This window comes from Lampris incognitus, chromosome 2, assembly GCF_029633865.1.
Source record: "Lampris incognitus isolate fLamInc1 chromosome 2, fLamInc1.hap2, whole genome shotgun sequence".
NCBI classification, from domain to species: Eukaryota; Metazoa; Chordata; class Actinopteri; order Lampriformes; family Lampridae; genus Lampris; species Lampris incognitus.
The window spans coordinates 145,333,688-145,351,820 of NC_079212.1; the positions used below are offsets into that span (position 1 = coordinate 145,333,688).

General features: G+C 48.5%; 1 protein-coding gene across 1 annotated transcript in view; it reads left to right on the plus strand.

Annotated features, from left to right (window-relative positions):
* Positions 1-18,133, plus strand: part of chd6 (chromodomain helicase DNA binding protein 6) — a 168,807-nt gene that overhangs the window by 135,333 nt on the left and 15,341 nt on the right. The window contains exons 33-41 of the mRNA XM_056301897.1: positions 911-1,119; positions 2,048-2,145; positions 2,619-3,458; positions 4,285-4,539; positions 5,937-6,261; positions 8,365-9,873; positions 10,624-10,775; positions 14,089-14,349; positions 16,256-16,900. Of these exons, the coding sequence (XP_056157872.1) occupies positions 911-1,119; positions 2,048-2,145; positions 2,619-3,458; positions 4,285-4,539; positions 5,937-6,261; positions 8,365-9,873; positions 10,624-10,775; positions 14,089-14,349; positions 16,256-16,900 (4,294 nt within the window). The remainder of the gene's footprint in view (positions 1-910; positions 1,120-2,047; positions 2,146-2,618; positions 3,459-4,284; positions 4,540-5,936; positions 6,262-8,364; positions 9,874-10,623; positions 10,776-14,088; positions 14,350-16,255; positions 16,901-18,133) is intronic.

Genomic DNA, 18,133 nt, shown 5'->3' on the forward strand with positions numbered 1-18,133 from the left:
TTGTGGGGTGGTGTTTGACACCGTGCCGTGCCAGAACGTGGGCTTGTGGAGGGGGCTGCAGCGGCATGCGGCAGCAACTCTGTACGCTGCCAGGCCATTCTCACAGATATCCTCAGCCACTCCTCCCTCACACATCCACACACCCACCCCGGCTCCACCCCCACCCCGGCTCCACCCCCACCCCCACCCCCCAGCCTCTAGCCCCCTTTCATCCCCTTGCTCACTTCTTACCATTTTTCAGACTTATGCAGTGGGTGGAGCTAGGCTCAGACCAGGGAGAGAAAGCTGCATTTTATCTGTTACTTACATTTATTATTTACATTTAATCTTAATTAGGTCTTATTCATTCTTATCTGGTGTTTGAATATTAAGTAAAAAGTGATTGGTGTCAGGGTAATGTAGTGGTCTATTCTGCTGTCTACCAACACGGGTATCGCCGGATCGATTCCCCCTCGTTACCTCCGGCTTGGTCGGGCGTCCCTACAGACACAATTGGCCGTGTCTGTGGGTGGGAAGCCGGATGTGGGTATGTGTCCTGGTCGCTGCACTAGCGCCTCCTCTAGTCGGTCGGGGCGCCCGTTCAGGGGGGAGGGGGAACTGGGGGGAATAGCGTGATCCTCTCACATGCTACATCCCCCTGGTGAAACTCCTCACTGTCAGGTGAAAAGATGCGGCGGGAGACTCCACATGTATGGGAGGAGGCATGTGGTAGTCTGCAGCCCTCCCCGGATCAGCAGAGGGGGTGGAGCAGTGACCGGGATGGCTCAGAAGAGTGGGGTAATTGGCTGGATACAATTGGGGAGAAAAAGGAGGGGGGCGGATCCAAAAAAAAGTTTTGTTTTAGTTATAGAAAGACGTTTCATTCATATTTCATACATTCTGTCCACACGCCGTTGCGCTGTGATTTCAGGTGGACTCGGCGGGAGCAGGCGGACTTCTACCGCACGGTGTCGTCGTTCGGTGTGGTGTACGACTCGGAGAGGAAGGCTTTCGACTGGGCCCAGTTCAGAGCGCTGGCCCGGCTGGAAAGGAAGACGGACCAGAGCCTGGAGAGATACTTCAGCTCCTTCGTCAACATGTGCAGGACGGCCTGCCGGCTGCCCCCGAGGAAGGACGAGGGTAAGTGCTGACACACACGTACACACCGGGAACCATTACACTTCATCAACACACACGTGCATACTGATGTGCACACACTAATCATTACACACTGGAGGCACGCCACACACATACTAAAAACAGACATTAAAAAAAATTATATATATATATAAAATAAAAAATATACTAAATATAGAAAAAAATTAAAGTTGGAATTTTTTGATGTGAAGTATCATTGCACATTTTTTCTCCACATCTCCCTGTTCATCTGTTCCTCTCCACCCTCAACTATCCATCTTTTTTTGGGGGGGGATCCCCCCCCCCTTTCTCCCCAATTTTACCTGGCCAAGTACCCCACTCTTCCGAGCTGTCCCGGTCGCTCCTCCACCCCCTCTGCCGATCCGGGGAGGGCTGCAGACTACCACATGTTTCCTCCAATACATGTGGAGTCACCAGCCTCTTCTTTTCACCTGACGGTGAGGAGTTTCACCAGGGGGACGTAGTGCCTTGGAAGATCACGCTATTCCCCCCAGTTCCCCCTCCCCCCGAACAAGCACCCCAACCAACCAGAGGAGGTGCTAGTGCAGCGACCAAGACACATACCCACATCCAGCTTCCCAACCACAGACACGGCCAATTGTGTCTGTAGGGATGCCCGACCAAGCTGGAGGTAACACGGGGATTCGATCCGGCGATCCACGTGTTAGTAGGCAACGGAATAGACTTCCACGCCACCTGGGTGCCCTATCCATCATTTGTTAATCTCCCCCTTGATTCCTCTTGCCATCATTTCCTCCATCTCTCTCTGTCACCCGCTTCTGTCTTTCATTTTAGCCATTTCTCCTCCTCGCTTCTTACATTGATATCTCTCTCTCTCTCTCTCTCTCTCTCTCTCTCTCTGTCTGTCTGTCTGTCTGTCTGTCTGTCTGTCTGTCTGTCTCTTGAGCAGGGTTAGTGGACCCTGGCGTGTTTGTTGAGCCCCTGACTGAGGAAAGAGCAGCCAGGACTCTGTACCGGATCGAGCTGCTCCGCAAGATCCGAGAACAGGTGGGTTTCATGCGCTGGTCCAGTCCGCAAGACCAAGTTCTGGTCTCCAACACTTCCCCACTCATATCACACACCGGTGGAGTGGAACATTCACCTGCCGTAAATGATGGCATCACATAAAACACACCCAGTAGAGCTGCTGGAGGTAACTTTCTTTTAACGCCATTTTGTAATATTAGGTGAAATTGAGTGATTCGCAAAAAAAAAAAAAAAATCCATTCGGTCTGAATGAAACAGCCAATCACTGCTATGAAGCATCCCTAACTCAATGTCAGTCATGTCGCTTGCACACGATTTACATCTGCCAAATGAGACAATTTAAATAACACAAAGTGTTCAGACTCAATCATCTAATATTGTCATTTGTCATGACTGAACTGTTCCTATGACAACCACTTTTCTCATTTTACCGGAGATGCTGCTGTGTTCGCCACCTGCGTTCTGACTGCGTCTTGTTCCGGCTCCTCCCTCAGGTCCTCCGTCACCCCCTGCTGTCGGCTCGCCTCCAGCTGTGCCGCCCCTCCCTCTACCTCCCTGTCTGGTGGGAATGTGGCAAACACGACCGCGACCTGCTGATCGGGGCCGCACGCCACGGCTTGAGCCGCACCGATTACTACATCCTGAACGATCCCCAGCTGAGCTTCCTGGAGGCTCACAGGAACTACGTCCAGAAGGAGAACCAGGCAGTGGCAGCAGGGGGCGGGGGCTTTGCTGCACATCTTCATCCTCTGTCTCATCATCACCCTTCTCACCACCCAGTGGTGACCCACCCTGCTGTCTCCTCTTCGGCTTCTTCATCCTCCCATCCTCAGCTGCTCCCCCCTCACTGCTGTCTGTTTGACTCCGGGCTTCAGTGTCAGTCCCCTCAGCCCCCTGAATACCCCCACCCCTCTTCTCACCACCACCACCAGCACCAAGCCCATCCACACCACGCCCCTCCCCCAGCACCCTCACCTTCTTCATCCTCCTCCGTCCACCCTCACCTCCACCCAACACCTCCAGAGTTGGGGCCCCAAGGCTCGGCCTCCCCGAGCCTTGGGATGGTGCCCGGGTCTCAGGGAGACTTCTTGGACTCGCCCCCTCTGGATGAGAGCCTGGACCTGGGGTCTCTGCATGGAGGTAAGGCCTCCAAAGATGCCCTCAACGGCTTCCCCTTCAACTCGGCCGCAGGAGGACAAAGTATGTTGAACTCTTATGGCGTCGGTGGGGTGGACCTGGACTCCAAGCTGAGGAGCGACGTGCTGGTCGGGGAGCAGGGCTCATCAGAGGAGACCGGGCTCATGGCGCCATCTGTGGAACTGGACCAGCTCCAGGTACACTGTGGTTCAGATTCTGATTGAGATTCTCAGGCTTCCCACACTAGGAAAACCTCGAAATTTATAGACTAGTTTTCCAGTCATAGAAAACACCTGGAAATCCTCACATTATTTATACCCACTGAGATGGCATATTTTTATCAATATGGTTTTATGTTGAGATGTTAGGTCAGTGTGTGAAGTCTGGGCGGCATGTTTAGTCACACAGTTCATTTAGAGACTGTTGAGACTTCCACTGATGGCTAATACTGAATAACATGACCTGTCAACAAGACTATCGTGTTTATTCATACAAAAGTTAAGGGCAGTATGCCTGTGAAGTCATTTAAACCGGTTTCTTGAAAAGAGTGGGAACCCCGAGTCTGGGTACAAGATCCAGTTTGATGGAATGTCAAGTGAAGAGGTCATCTGTATGATGATCTTTTATCAAGGGGCGTCCAGGTAGCGTAGTGGTCTATTCCGTTGCCTACCAACACGGGGATCGCCAGTTTGAGTCCCCGTGTTCCCTTCGGCTCGATCGGGCGTCCCTACAGACCCAATTGGCCGTGTCTGCAGGTGGGAAGCCGGATGTGGGTATGTGTCCTGGTCGCTGCACTAGCAGCTCCTCTGGTCTGTTGGGGTGCCTGTTCGGGGTGGGAATAGTGTGGTCCTCCAACGCGCTACGTTGGCTCTCATTAACTACACTTTGTTTCTGAATAATCCCTCTTTTACTCATTGGTTGATTGATTGTTTTGTTTCATTAATTGAATCACCCTTTGGTCCATTCATCATGCATGCCTTCATTAATGAATCCAACCATCCACCCCTCCACCTTTTCCTCCAGGCTCCCTGGGATAGTGCGGACCACTCCAGTCCAGCTGACCACATGTTCAACGAGGCAGACCCTATCTTGGGGCCGCCTGCCCTGGAGACCGGCTTCCTGGAGGAGGACGATGAGGAGACGCAAGGGGGGGACACTGGAGGGGAGGAAGGGGGAACCCTGGAGGAGTGCCTGGGCCTTCCCCCGTCCTCCTCACCCTCTCACCCCTCTGGAGGAGACCCCGTGGAGCCCCTGTCATCCAGTTACATGCTGTTCAAGGTGAGTTGTTTTTTAATTCCATTCAGAGTAGATCGGAATGGGTCACTGAATGCACAGCAACCAGTGGTGAAGACTCAAGTCTTATTTTTTTGTGATAATTTAGTTTATTAATTGTTGAGTGTTATTGTCTTTTTTACTGATTTTGATACCAGTTAGAGGCATGGATAGAAAATAAAATGAAATAAAGGCTGCAATCAAACAACAGAAGAGTGGGAAGGCTGCTGGGCTGGACAACACACCAGCAAAAGCCCTAAAAGCAGACTTGGAACATATCAGTGGTGGGGAGTCACATGGGACCACTGAACAAGATGGACGTCTAACAGCGTTGCTCCACATGAACCCCAGAATTTATTCAGAATCATGCTTCACTTGGGGCGTCTGGGTAGCATAGCGGCCTATTCCGTTGCCTACCATCACTGGGATCGCTGGTTCGAATCCCCGTGTTACCTCTGGCTTGGTCGGGCGTCCCTACAGACAGCAACTGGCCGTGTCTGTGAGTGGGAAGCCGGATGTGGGTATGTGTCCTGGTCGCGGCACTAGCGCCTCCTGTGGTCGGTCGGGGCGCCTTTTCAGGGGGAGGGGGAACTGGGGGGAATAGCGTGATCCTCCCACACGCTGCGTCCCCCTGGTGAAACTCCTCACTGTCAGGTGAAAAGAAGCGGCTGGTGACTCCACATGTATTGGAGGAGGCATGTGGTAGTCTGCAGCCCTCCCCGGATTGGCAGAGGGGGTGGAGCAGTGACCGGGATGGCTTGGAAGAGTGGGGTAATTGACGGATACAATTGGGGAGAAAAGGGGGGGGGAATCCCCTCCTCCCAAAAAAATTACAGAATATATTTTGTATATATTTTGTATATATATCTCACTACACCATCGGCCCACTGGACTACCATGGGGTCTAGAGCCTTCAGTCGTTCTGCCCCCCGCCTATGGAGCTCTCTCCCACAAGACCTTCACAACACTGACTCTCTTTCAACCTTCACATCCCATCTCAAAATATACCTTTTCAAACTGGCATATTCAGTCTGATCCACGCTTCATTGAGTTTTGTGCAGATGATGATTTTATACTTATCTGTTGTGTTAACTTTTTATTGTCCATCTGCTTTGTGTTGATGTGATGCTGTCTGATACAGGGCTGCTTGTTTTTTGCTATGTTCTGTAAGCTCGCCTTGAGTGCTCTGAAAGGCGCACACAAATAAAATGTATTATTATTATTAAAATATGATGTGATCCCTGTGATGGTCTGGTGACCTGTCCAGGGTGTCTCCCCGCCTGCCGCCCAATGACTGCTGGGATAGGCCCCAGCATCCCCACGACCCTGAGAGCAGGTTAAGCGGTTAAAATAATGGATGGCTGGAAATACGATGTGTTAATGATGTCTTTATGCTCCTTTAGGACATTGGCGTGAGTGAGGAGCCCAGCGCCCATCACAGTGACCTATCGGCAAGCCCCCCTCCGCCTTATGTCCCTCCCCCTCCCTTGACCCTCTCTGTGATCACCACCCACGATCCCCAGGACAGGCTGGGCGACTCAGATGTCACAGACAGCCTGGCCAATCCCGAGGAGCAGGAAGGAGGTGCGCAGGCAGGAAGTGCAGGATTTGAGTTTGGGGACAAGGAGGAAGAGAAGGTGGAGCAGTTATCGACGGAGAGCGTAAATGAGAACTTTGAAAGGAAAAGGGAAGAGGTTCAAGGAGAAGAGGAGTATGGTATCAAACAAAGTAAGTCGGTGTTAATGAAGTACTGTCAGTGTTTGTTGTGTATCCCATAATTCTTTGCATTTCATGTCAAAACAGCCCTCATGTTGGGATTATCTTAACGTTCATGATGAATATTGTCTCATAGATTGACTGACATGCTAACTAGTTCTGTCATTTTTGGTCTATGGCGATGGTTCAGTCAGATCCAAAACATACCGATGTATTCTAAGGTTAATCTCTCATCCTATTACCGGTCCAGCTGATTCTCTCTTCAATTGCAATTTTTGTCAGTTTTTGTCTTTCCGGCTTAGTTTTGATTTTCTGTTTATCTCTTTGTTTTTCATTGTGCGACATTTGAATCTCAGTCGGAAAAAAATGCTCTGTCTAAATGCTACGTGTACTTAGTATGTCATTACCTATTTCGCCAGTAAGTTAATCACTCACAAATCTTTTTTTCCATTTTGAACGCTCCACTGTTATGAGACTGCTTGAAAGCTGTCAGTGCTGTATATACATTTATGTAAACTATGCCAAGGCCCCATTAACTCAGGTCCAAATGTTTACTGAGTTTATAATATCAGGCATATGTCTTATGTGTGCTCAGTAGTCCAGGTAAGAAAATCACAGAAGGTTGAATCAATTCACACAACGATTACTGAGGGGGAAATGTGTCATCACTCAACTAAGTGACCTCTTCAGTCTCGAGTGACTGCAGGTGTCCCCACCCTTATAAACAATACAGTGGCAGAATGACCAAAAACGGTCAGTTTCACATGCAAATTGCTGTGAGCATTAACGAGAGTTTCAGTGTTAATGTTTACTATTCACCGAGGATTTGGGAAAGGTTGCAATCACAGCATTGTAAGATGGCAACAGATGTACTCTTAGCCTCCCTCCCCCCCCCCCGGGTTCCCTCTTCACATATGCCCCTTTTCTACACGGTACCGGCTCAACTCGCCCTTTTTTCGTTTTCCATTATTGGAAAGTACCGGCATTTTGGTACCTGTTACCACTTTTCTGGTACCACCTTTGTTGAGGTTCCAAAAAAAATGAAGTGGGTACACTGAGGGGGTACTGTTACAGTAATGGAAAACGACACAGAAGCGAGTCGAGTTGAGCCAGTACCATGTAGTGGAAAAGGGGCAATAGATGGTGTTTTTGACTCCCCCTTCAAACCAGCGTTCCTCCCTATCAAGGATGTGCACATCCTCATACTGATCAGTACTTAAGGTTTGACTCTTATCATCCACTTGAGCACAAACTAGGAGACATCAGGACACTACCACCAAGCTGACAACGTCCCCACTGACACAGCGGCCAGGGAAGGGGAGAAATCCCACATTAAAACAGTCCCTGGTTAAGTGTGGTTATCCTAACTGGGCATTTGTTAAAGCCGGGAAGATGCCCAAACAGTGCACCAGCTGATCGAAGGGAGGAGAAGGACAACAGCTGTCTTAAGCATAAACCAGACCACACACTGAGCCAGAAGTTGGTCCCCCCCCAGGGATCGGGTCCCCCAGCACAAACTGGGCAATATAGTGTATGCTGTTAAGTGCCAGCAGGATTGCCATGACTTGTACGTCGGAGAAACCAAACAGACGCTGGCCAAGAGGATGGCACGACACAGAAGAGCTAACACGTCAGGCCAGGACTCCGCAGTCTACACCCATCTACAGGCCAGTGGCCACTCTTTCAAGGATTAGGATGTGCACATCCTTGATGGGGAGGAACGTTGGTTTGAATGGGGAATCAAAGAGGCCATCTATGTGAAGAGAGAACAATCATCCCTGAACCGCAGGGGATGTGCCTAAGAGTATTTCTGTTGCTATCTTACAATGCTGTGATTGCAACCATTCCCCAGTCGTCTGTGAATAGTACACATTAACATTGAAACTCTAGTTAATCCTCACAGCAATTTGCATATGAAACTGACCGTTTTTGGTCGTTATGCCACTGTATTTGTTTATAAGGGTGGGGATACCTGCAGTCAGTTGAGACTGAAGAGGTCACTTAAATGAGTGATGAAACGTTTCTCTCTCAATAAACGTTGTGTCCAGGTGAACTGATTCAACTTTCTTTGAACATCAGGCATAATAGTGAAACCTGTACTGTATCTGCTCCCAGGTGTGGACCAAGGCTTAGGGCTGCTTCAACAACATATGGATGGGACAGGAATGCATGGGATACAGTCAGAAGGTGGTTTGGGAGAACAAGGTGAAGGAATGGAGGTCTCAAGCCAATGTCCAGATCAAGGAGAGCTTCAGGAGGACTTGCCCCAAGAACCTCCATACATGGAGAAGCTTGAGCAGGTGGGCACCTTTCAATGTCCTGAAGACACGGAAGAGATGAGGAAAAAAGTTGATGGGTTGATTTTGTGTCAGGGTGTTGAGGAAAATATGGAGAACTCTGTTGAGGTGGAAGCTTTGAAAGAAAGCCTTGAAGCAACAAATGAAGATATTTCCAGTATGGGAGGAATTCCAGAACATTCCAGAGAAGATATTCCAGTGGAGTATTTGGAAGCAGCCGAGCCGGTGAACATGGGTTCAGGAGGACACATGGTCCATGGTTCTTTTGTAGATGTTCCTGTAGCAGAGTCCTGTGAGGAAACTGCAAAAGTGAGTGTGGAACACTTGGAGCGCGAACCACAGGAAATGGAATTGGGGAGTGTTTGTGCAGAACAAACACACCCCTCCTTGACCTCCACCTCGCCTCCTACAGTTTCTTCCCAATCTGGTGAATCCATCACAAAGAGCGAATGTGGAGTTGGCATCAAAGTAGAGTTCTGCATTGATCAGGATAGTTGTGAGGGCAAAGTAGAAGATGGTAACTTCTCTGACAACAGTGGCAACTCAAGGCAGGAATCCTCAGCATTCTCTCTTGACCCAGAGAGCAAAGGAACTGCAGGTGAAGAAATTAGTGACAGGAAACCAGGTCAGATTGGATTTGATATGAACGCACCCACACCCAATATAGACACCAAGCCTGATGACAGGAAGTTATCTCTTTTGCTAAACAACTGTGATGAAATCAAACCAGATCCACTGGAGCTACCAATTAAGACAGAAGAGACAAAGACGGAGGCTGTGGAGGAGCCATTACCTGTATACCCTGACAACTTTGACATCAAACCCACAAACCTTCTCGGATATGCTGTCAAGCCAGAGAGACTGACAATGAAAACTGAGCAAATGGACTACGCTGTAAAACCAGAAATGGTGGAGACCAAGTCTGAAGATCTAACTTATCCCATAAAGCCTGAGAGTTTGAGCAGCACACCAAAAGATCTGCAATTTGCGGCCTTTTCAGATGGCTCAGAGATCAAACCTGAAGCCAAACCAGAGGGTCTCGCATTCGCTGCCTACCCCAGTGTTTCTGAGGTCAAGCCTGAGACAAAACAGGAGGACTTGGGGCCGGAGGCCTATCCAGACAGTTCTGATATCAAACCTGAGACCAAACCAGAAGGTCTGGGGTTTGCGACCTATCCTGATCTCAAAGTGGAGACTAAGCAGGAGCTTCTGGAGGCAGACAGCACTGTGCTCACCCCAAAGCTGGAGCAAGCTGATGGGCCGCCGGAGACCACAGAGAGCCTGGAGATCAAAGGGCAGGTGAAGGAGGAGAGACACAAAACACCAGGTATTTTTTCCTTAGAATTGATGAGAAATTAATCCGTCAATCAATCAATCAGTCCAACTTGTAAAACACATTTCATTCATAAAAATGCAATCCAGTGCACTTTACATGAAAACAAAAGAAATTAGTTATATAGAAAAATGTAGATAGACAGATTAAGAGAGACAGAATAAGAGGGTATGTTTTTGTGTAGAGGATGAATACTATCTCTCATGTAAAAGGATGTCCAAAATGTGTTTTGACATCTTGGTTGCACACATTTAAATCCTGTGCCCTGCAAATCAGTTGTACCCGAATGAATTCCCAAGCTATGATTTGCATTATTATTGCTGTTGTAATGTGCATGGATAAAAAGACTTGCTAGCCCTTGGCTAATGGGTCGGATCCTTTACTCGAGGCTTACGGGTCGGACCCTTTAGTTGAGTGGTTAACGATGTTGCCTTGTGGTGCAGTACACCCCAGATCGAATCCCACAGTAGGCGGAAATATGCTCGGTTATATTGGTGGCAGCGGTGGGATTCGATCTGGGGTGTACTGCACCACAAGGTGACATCGCTAACCGCTCGACTAAAGGGTCTGACCCGTTAGCCAAGGGCTAGCAAGTCTATTTATCCGTGCACATTACACTGTGGATTTGAAATCTTATGCAATGAAATGACATGATATTGTGTATATGTTGATTCTGCATATTTGCAATTCTCTTTTAATACGATGACAAACTGGTCGACTTAACTCTCTCCTGTCGTCCTCCAGTACCAGTGGTGGAGGTCTACTCTGGCAGCCCTCGGTTTGCAGCCCCAATGTCCATGTGTGACCTTCCTGACAGCCTGCAGGACAGCAGAGAGCCAACCATCGCTCAGCTACTGCAGGAGAAAGCCCTCTACTCTTTCTCAGAGTGGCCTAAGGTACTGTCAACCCCCACTCTGTTCATCCCATCTCAAAAGACCTCTGCTATTGCCTCTGTTATCTCTCTTGTCCATCAGTGCAGTTAAAATTGAGTTTTGGGGGGGAAATATTTTCTCCTCTCCTTTTTTTCCCTCCTCTGGGTGGTTAAATGTTGTGATATGTTCTATTAGGATATTTTCCATTAGTTTATGTTTTGTTCTGTCAATGCACTTCTCTAATGTCAATAGTAAGGTGTTCATACAGTCATTCAAAAACCTGGAAAAGTCAGTCAGTTTGAAGATATGATTTCCAGGCCCTGGTAGAGTTGTGGGAAATTATCCTGGGTTTGAGCCCCAGGGTTGTCCAAACTTGGGGGTCGTCCTGGGTCATCTTCTGTGTGGAGTTTGCATGTTCTCCCTGTGTCTGCATGGGTTTCTTCCGGGTGCTCCAGTTTCCTCCCACAGTCCAAAAACATGTAGGTCAGGTGACTCGGCTGTACTAAATTGTCCCTAGGTGTGAATGTGTGTGTGTGTGTGTGTGTGTGTGTGTGTGTGTGTGTGTGTGGGGCCCTGTGATGGACTGGCAGCCTGTCCAGAGTGTGTCTCCCTGCCTGCCGCCCAATGACTGCTGGGATAGACTCCAGCATCCCCGCTATACTGAGAGCAGGAGAAGCGGTTTGGATGATGGATGGATGGACTATTTTGTTAAAGTCTTGGAAATCTGAGTAAAGTAGCATCAGTTCTGTTAAAGAATGATTTACCAGTTTAAAAAATAGTAAGTGTGTTGAATCATTGTGGCAGGGATGTAACATTTCTGAAAGTTTGTTTCTGTATGCTAACATGTTTCTTTGCTGGTTAGCTTTCATATCAGTTAGCTAGTTAACTTATCGACAGTATACCAGACAAAGGCCGTTTCAAATATCAGTGGCTTCAAATGGACAAGAAGTACAAAATATAGCTCGAAAAGCTGTTGAGAGTAGAGTATCTCATATACAGTATTTTCCATCCATCCATCCATTATCTTAACCGCTTATCCTGCTCTCTGGGTCGCGGGGATGCCAGAGCCTATCCCAGCAGTCATTGGGCGGCAGACAGAGAGACACCCCGGACACTCTGGACAAGCTGCCAGGCCGTCAGCAATTTTTTATTATTATTTTCCCCTCTTTTCTCCCCAATTGTATTTGGCCAATTACCCCACTCGTCCGAGCCGTCCCAGTCACTGCTGCACCCCCTCTGCCGATCCCGGGAGGGCTGCAGACTACCACATACCTCCAACCAATACATGTGGAGTCGCCAGCCGCTTCTTTTCACCTGACAGTGAGGAGTTTCGCCAGGGGGATGTAACGCATGGGAGGATCATACTATTCCCCCCAGTTCCCCCTCCCCCCCGAACAGGCGCCCCGACCGACCAGAGGAGGTGTTAGTGCAGCAACCAGGACACATACCCACATCTGGCTTCCCAGCCGCAGACATGGCCGATTGTGTCTGTAGGGAAGCCTGACCAAGCCGGAGGTAAACGGGGATTTGAACTGGCAATCCCTGTGTTGGTAGGCAACTGAGTAGACCGCTACACAACCTGGACGCCATATACAGTATTTTAAATATAGACTGGCTTTTAGACAGACTGAAATATAGACGGCTCACACTGATCATCCAAAACATTAAAACCACCTGCCTAATATTATGTAGGTCCCCCTCATGCCACCAAAACGGCTCTGACCCGTCGAGGCATGGACTCCACAAGACCTATGAAGGTCTTCTCTGGTATCTGGCACCAAGATGTTAGCAGCAAATCCTTTTAAGTCCTGAAAGTTGGGAGGTAGGACTTTCCTGGATCAGACTTGTTTTTTCAGCACCATCCCCCAGATGCTCGATGAGATTGAGATGTGGAGAATTTGGAGGCCAAGGCAACACCTTGAGCTCTTTGCCATGTTCCTAAACCATTCCTGAACAGTTTTTGCAGTGTGGCAGGGCGCATTATCCTGCTGAAAGAGGCCCCTGCCATCTGGAAATACCATTGCCATGAAGGAGTGTACTTGGTTTGCAGTGATGTTTAGGTAGCTGGTACGAGTGCCAGCACCCAGGGTTTCCCCAGCAGAACATTGCCCAGAGATTCACACTGCTTCTGCCAGCATGTCTTCCTTCCCATAGTGCATCCTGGTGCCATCTCTTCCCCATGTAAATGACACACATGCACCTGGCCATCCACATTATGTAAAAGAAAACATGGGCGCCTGGGTGACATGGCAGTCTATTCCGTTTCCTACTAGCATGGGGGTCGGCGGTTCGAATCCCCTTGTTACATCCGGCTTGGTCAGGCATCTCTACAGACAATTGGCCGTGTCTGCAGGTGGGAAGCCGGATGTGAAGAGTGGGATAATTGAGAAATTACAATTGGGGAGAAAAGAAAAGAAAATATGATTCGTCAGACCAGGCCACCTTCTTCCATTGCTCCATGGTCCAGTTCTGACGCTCACATACCCATTGTAGGTGATTTTGGCAGTGAACAGGGGCCATCATGGCCGCTCTGACTGGTCTGTGGCTACGCAGTCCCATATGCAGCAAGCTGCAATGCACTGTGTGTTCTGACACATGTCTAGCATAGCCAGCATTAACCTTTTCAGCAATTTCAGCTACAGTAGCTCTCCTGTGGGATCAGACTAGACATGCTAGCCTGTGCTCTGCACGCAGATCGGTGAGCTTTTGGCACCCGTGACCCTGTCACTGGTTTACTGCTTGTCCTTCCTTGGACCACTTTTGGTTGGTACTTACCACTGCATACCGGGAACACCCCACAAGACCTGCCGTTTTGGGGATGCTCTGACCATCACACATCACACATCACTAGGATTCTAGGAAGACCCGCTCCTACTCTGCCTCTGATTAGCTAACCTTAACCCTAACCCTTCCCTAAGCCTAACCTTAACCAAACCAACCAACGGAGGCAACGAGTACTGGCCAATCCTAGCGCTTGAATGCTACGCGGGGCGTGTCTTGCCTAGAAGTGCCATGGGTTTCATAATAACGCAATCCTTACACATGCCCATTTTGCTTGCTTCCAACACATCAACTTCAAGAACTGACTGTTCACTTGCTGCCTGATATGTCCCACCACTTGACAGGTGCCGCTGTAACAAGATCATCAGTGTTGTTCACTTCCCTGTCAGTGATTTTAATGTTTACGCTGATTGTTTTTTGCACAGAAGTATCATTGAAAACCATTAATGAAAAGTGGATGAACGCCTAATAGTAAAGTAAATCAAATAGTTTTTAGTTCATTTTTCTTATCTTTCCATCCCTTTGAGTGTTTCTGCTCTTATGTCTCCCCCTGTAGGACCGGGTGATCATCAACCGGTTAGACAGTATCTGCCACGCCATCCTGAAGGGGAAGTGGCCTTCGTCAAGTCAGCAGTACGAGTCGCCCAGCTCCCTGGCAGCGAACCCCTGCCTGGCCAACAGCCTCGCCCAGCACCACCACCACCACCGAGCGAGCTTCCTCCCTACGACCGGCTCCGTTCCAGGCCAGGCCCGGCTGCCGCAGCCAAACCCTGGACTGGCCTTTTCCATCCCTCCCCCTCTTACTAGACTGCCCAAGGTGAGAATATCAACAGCTTGAAATAACTAATGTCTCCTACACCCCCCCCCATTCCTAAATGTTCATATGAAATGTGTGTCCCATCTACCGTGTCCTCCATTCTCTCATGCCATTGGCTCATGAAGGTGGTGTCCAGATTCCAGTGCAGACCGAGGCTTGTTGTGTAAGATGTAGATTTATGCCAACAGCGGTGACACATTCACCTAAATACTCAAGAATACTTCCTATTGGATTGAGAAATATTATATTTGATGTACTTTTCCAATCTCTGCAACATTTTCTATTCTTTCTCTACCAATTGATGGAAACCACATCGGTGTACAACCTTGTTGTATACCTTTAAAACCACGATTTTTGATATTTTAAAGTACCACAGATTTTTAGCAAAAAATGTAAGAAATTAAAAATTGGAAATTGCAGATATCGTTTGGTCCCATTTATGAGTTTAGTCAGAAAAGAAGACGCTTTGTCAAGATAATATTCTAGAAAAAGGGGGATGTTGACTAAACTTTTGAAGGTAGCACTGGGCACCTGGAGGTCACAACATTGCCGTCTCAACCTTCTCTGTCCTTGTAACATGTCCTGTTGATATTGTGTCTGTTGTGTCAGACGTGGGCAGAGGTGACATTGATTGAAGGATTTTATTTCTTATACTCTTAAGTTATTTTCCTGGCCAGTTCAAAAAATGTGAATGCAGGGCGTCCGTGTAGCGTGGCAGTCTGTTCCGTTGCCTACCAACACGGGGATCCTGGTTTGAATCCCTGTGTTGCCTCCGGCTTGGTTGGGCGTCTACAGACACAGTTGGCCGTGTATGCGGGTGGGAAGCCAGATGTGGGTATGTGTCCCGATTGCTGCACTAGCGCCTCCTCTGGTCGTTCGGGGGGGAGGGGGAACTGGGGGGAATAGCGTGATTCTCCCACGCGCTACGTCCCCCTGGCGAAACTCCTCACTGTCAGGTGAAAAGAAGCGGCTGGCGACTCCACATGTATGGGAGGAGGCATGTGGTAGTCTGCAGCCCTCCCTGGGTCGGCAGAGGGGGTGGAACAGCGACTGGGATGGCTTGGAAGAGTGGGGTAATTGGCCGGATACAATTAGGGAGAAAAGTGGGGGGAGGGGGTGTGAATGCACTTGATGGAAATAGTCGAAGGCAGGATGAGAACGTCCTGGACTTGCTTCCCTCTAGTGCTGACATGGACTAGTGGATTAATTAAACAAGTTTATTTTCAATTTCCCATGACCGAAAGACCCCAAATAATCACTTTAAACAGACTGATTCATCACAATAGCTTGACTATTTAAACGGTGTTAGTATAGGAAGGATTTGGCCTGATGACTTTCGTTCTGCATCAGCATGATCGCTGTAAACAGTTTCCACTGTATAATGAAAATAACGGATGGCTGCAGTCTACTTCCATCGTGAACCGTGTTGTTCCTTCAGCTTTTTCGAGTCGTAGACGACACACTAATTAAATCATCGTTACTCAGAAAGCCTCATTAGTATAATGAGGGTTTGTGGAATTTGGTCATTATTATCTCAAGACCGCAGAAATTCAAGTCTGTCCTGAATAATCACGCGAGTCAGTTTCTACTTCAGTAAAAATTTGGGCCGTGTTTTGTTTTAACAGCATTAAAGAGTCAAAGTTGCACTGTCGGATTAATAAAAGGTAGGAAAATTCATATTAATGTAAAAATTTGATTTCAGCTATGAATATTCAACTTGGGCCTCAAGGGTTTGAAGATGGGCTCTTCCAGGTGGATTCTGAAAAGGCTTCTGCATATCCTGTTTGCTGGGGATCATTGTGTCGTGTCTCAGTCCATATGTATGTTTAACGACAACATCATCTTTCTCCCATTCTCTGTTTGCCCCTCTCCCATCCACCCAACCACCCCCCTCCCATCCTCACAGTACAAGCTGCGGGGCGGGGCATGCGGGCGCGGAGCCTGGCGCCTCACCTCCTTGCCTCTCTTACAGGAGAGGCTGGTCGCTCCTCCTTTCCTGCCTGAGCTCAAGCGAGCCGGAGGTCGGAGACCGTACGACTTCGAGGTGGCAGCAACCGCTGAGGTATTAGCCGGTAAAACCACTCCGTCCTGCCATGCTGCCGGCAGCCCCATTGGGGAGAAAGTGCCAGTGGTGGCTCCACCCTCTCACCGCAGTGGGGCCATGGTGATGAATGGTTGGCAGGACACGGCCATTGATCTCACCAAACCACCGGGGGAGATGACCTCTGCCACGGGCATAGCGTCAGCTGAGGCTGTGGTTGCTCCGGGAATTGGCGGGCATCACCAGGCCCATCATGGGACAGGAGGTGCAGGGGGGGGTCACAAACTGCCACCACCTCCTCCGATCACAGCACCTTTGCCAGGCTCTGTGGGGATCGACATGGCGGGGATCCTCCAGGCGGGGCTTATCCACCCAGTAACGGGCCAGATTGTCAATGGAAGCCTGCGAGGCGACGACTCGCTGAGGAGGAGGCGAGGAAGGCGGAGAAACGTGGAGGCTCTGTACTCTGAGTTTGCCAAGAGTAGAGGGCTTCATCTCCCAGAAACACAGGTGGGTAGAATGAGTCCTTGTGTAGAAGGACATGGTCTCTGTCTGAGAGATAGTGGAGGAAGAGGAGGATGAATGGATCAAAAAAGCGAAGAAAAGCAGGTAACAATTAATGGCTGGGAAACATGGAGGCTCTGCTTTTTTGTTTTCTTTTTGTTGTTTTTTAGTTTTATGAGATAGGGCAGAAACTTGAAAAATGGGAAAAAGCTGAAAGAAGAAGAAGAAGAAGAAGGGGCAGAAACTGAAAGGAATGTGTTAAAAGGAGGTGATTAGAATCACTTCTCTGGGCTGCATTTAAACCCAGGGTATTGATTGGTATTATATGTTATTATACATTATTGATATTGTACATTAACTGGTTGAGCCACAAAAACACCTCTTGGAAAGCCGTGTTTAAGTTCATCTAAAGCACTGGACTGGACCGAGCTGGTTCTCCTAATTTGAACACCAACTGAAAATACACAAAAACACAAACAAGTGGGCACTGTTTGTCAGATTAACCCTCAACTCAAAGCTGCAACTTTCTGTATGAGAAAAAGACGATCACGATTCAGTCAGTACATTTACATGATGTTAGAAGAAGTGGATTTATTGTGTTAGACTAAAACTGGACTTCTAAAATACATGTAAACGTGTTAGTCCGACTGAAACCGTACTAAATCTAATTTCTCGAAGTCGGACTAACACACCTAGATAATGCAGTTGGGGATCGATTTACTCTGGCATGTATACGCTTCAGTCGGCCCCGAACTGGCCTAGGCGTTCTGTGCATGATCCATAGTTCCCGCAACGGTCTTTCACCTGGAATTCGAACAGTGTAGTATCAACAGTATCAAAAGCAAAGCGTAGAGTACGTGTGAAATGTACAGCGCTGTAAAGTTGTCTATGTTTTCACCGCTCCACATGGAACCCGCTTGCTAACTTGTTTGTCGCGTGTTTGGTATGTGACGCATTAAGTCAACCGGAAGAAGGTCCAATAGCAACCAGCTGAAAGGGGGCGTATCGCCACCTACTGGGGTCAGACAAACTTCCATCAATAAATCAATTCTCCCCCGGTTCTTGTATACTGGGACGATGACAGTAGTCCAGTTACATGGCCTAATCGACAGGTAAGTCGAGCTATGGTTATAGCTCGACTTACCTGTGCATGTAAACGCAGTCAGTGATTGTGTAATGATCTTGGTAGGCATTTGTCAGTTGAGTTATGCAAGGATAAACTCACTGTTCAGCATACCT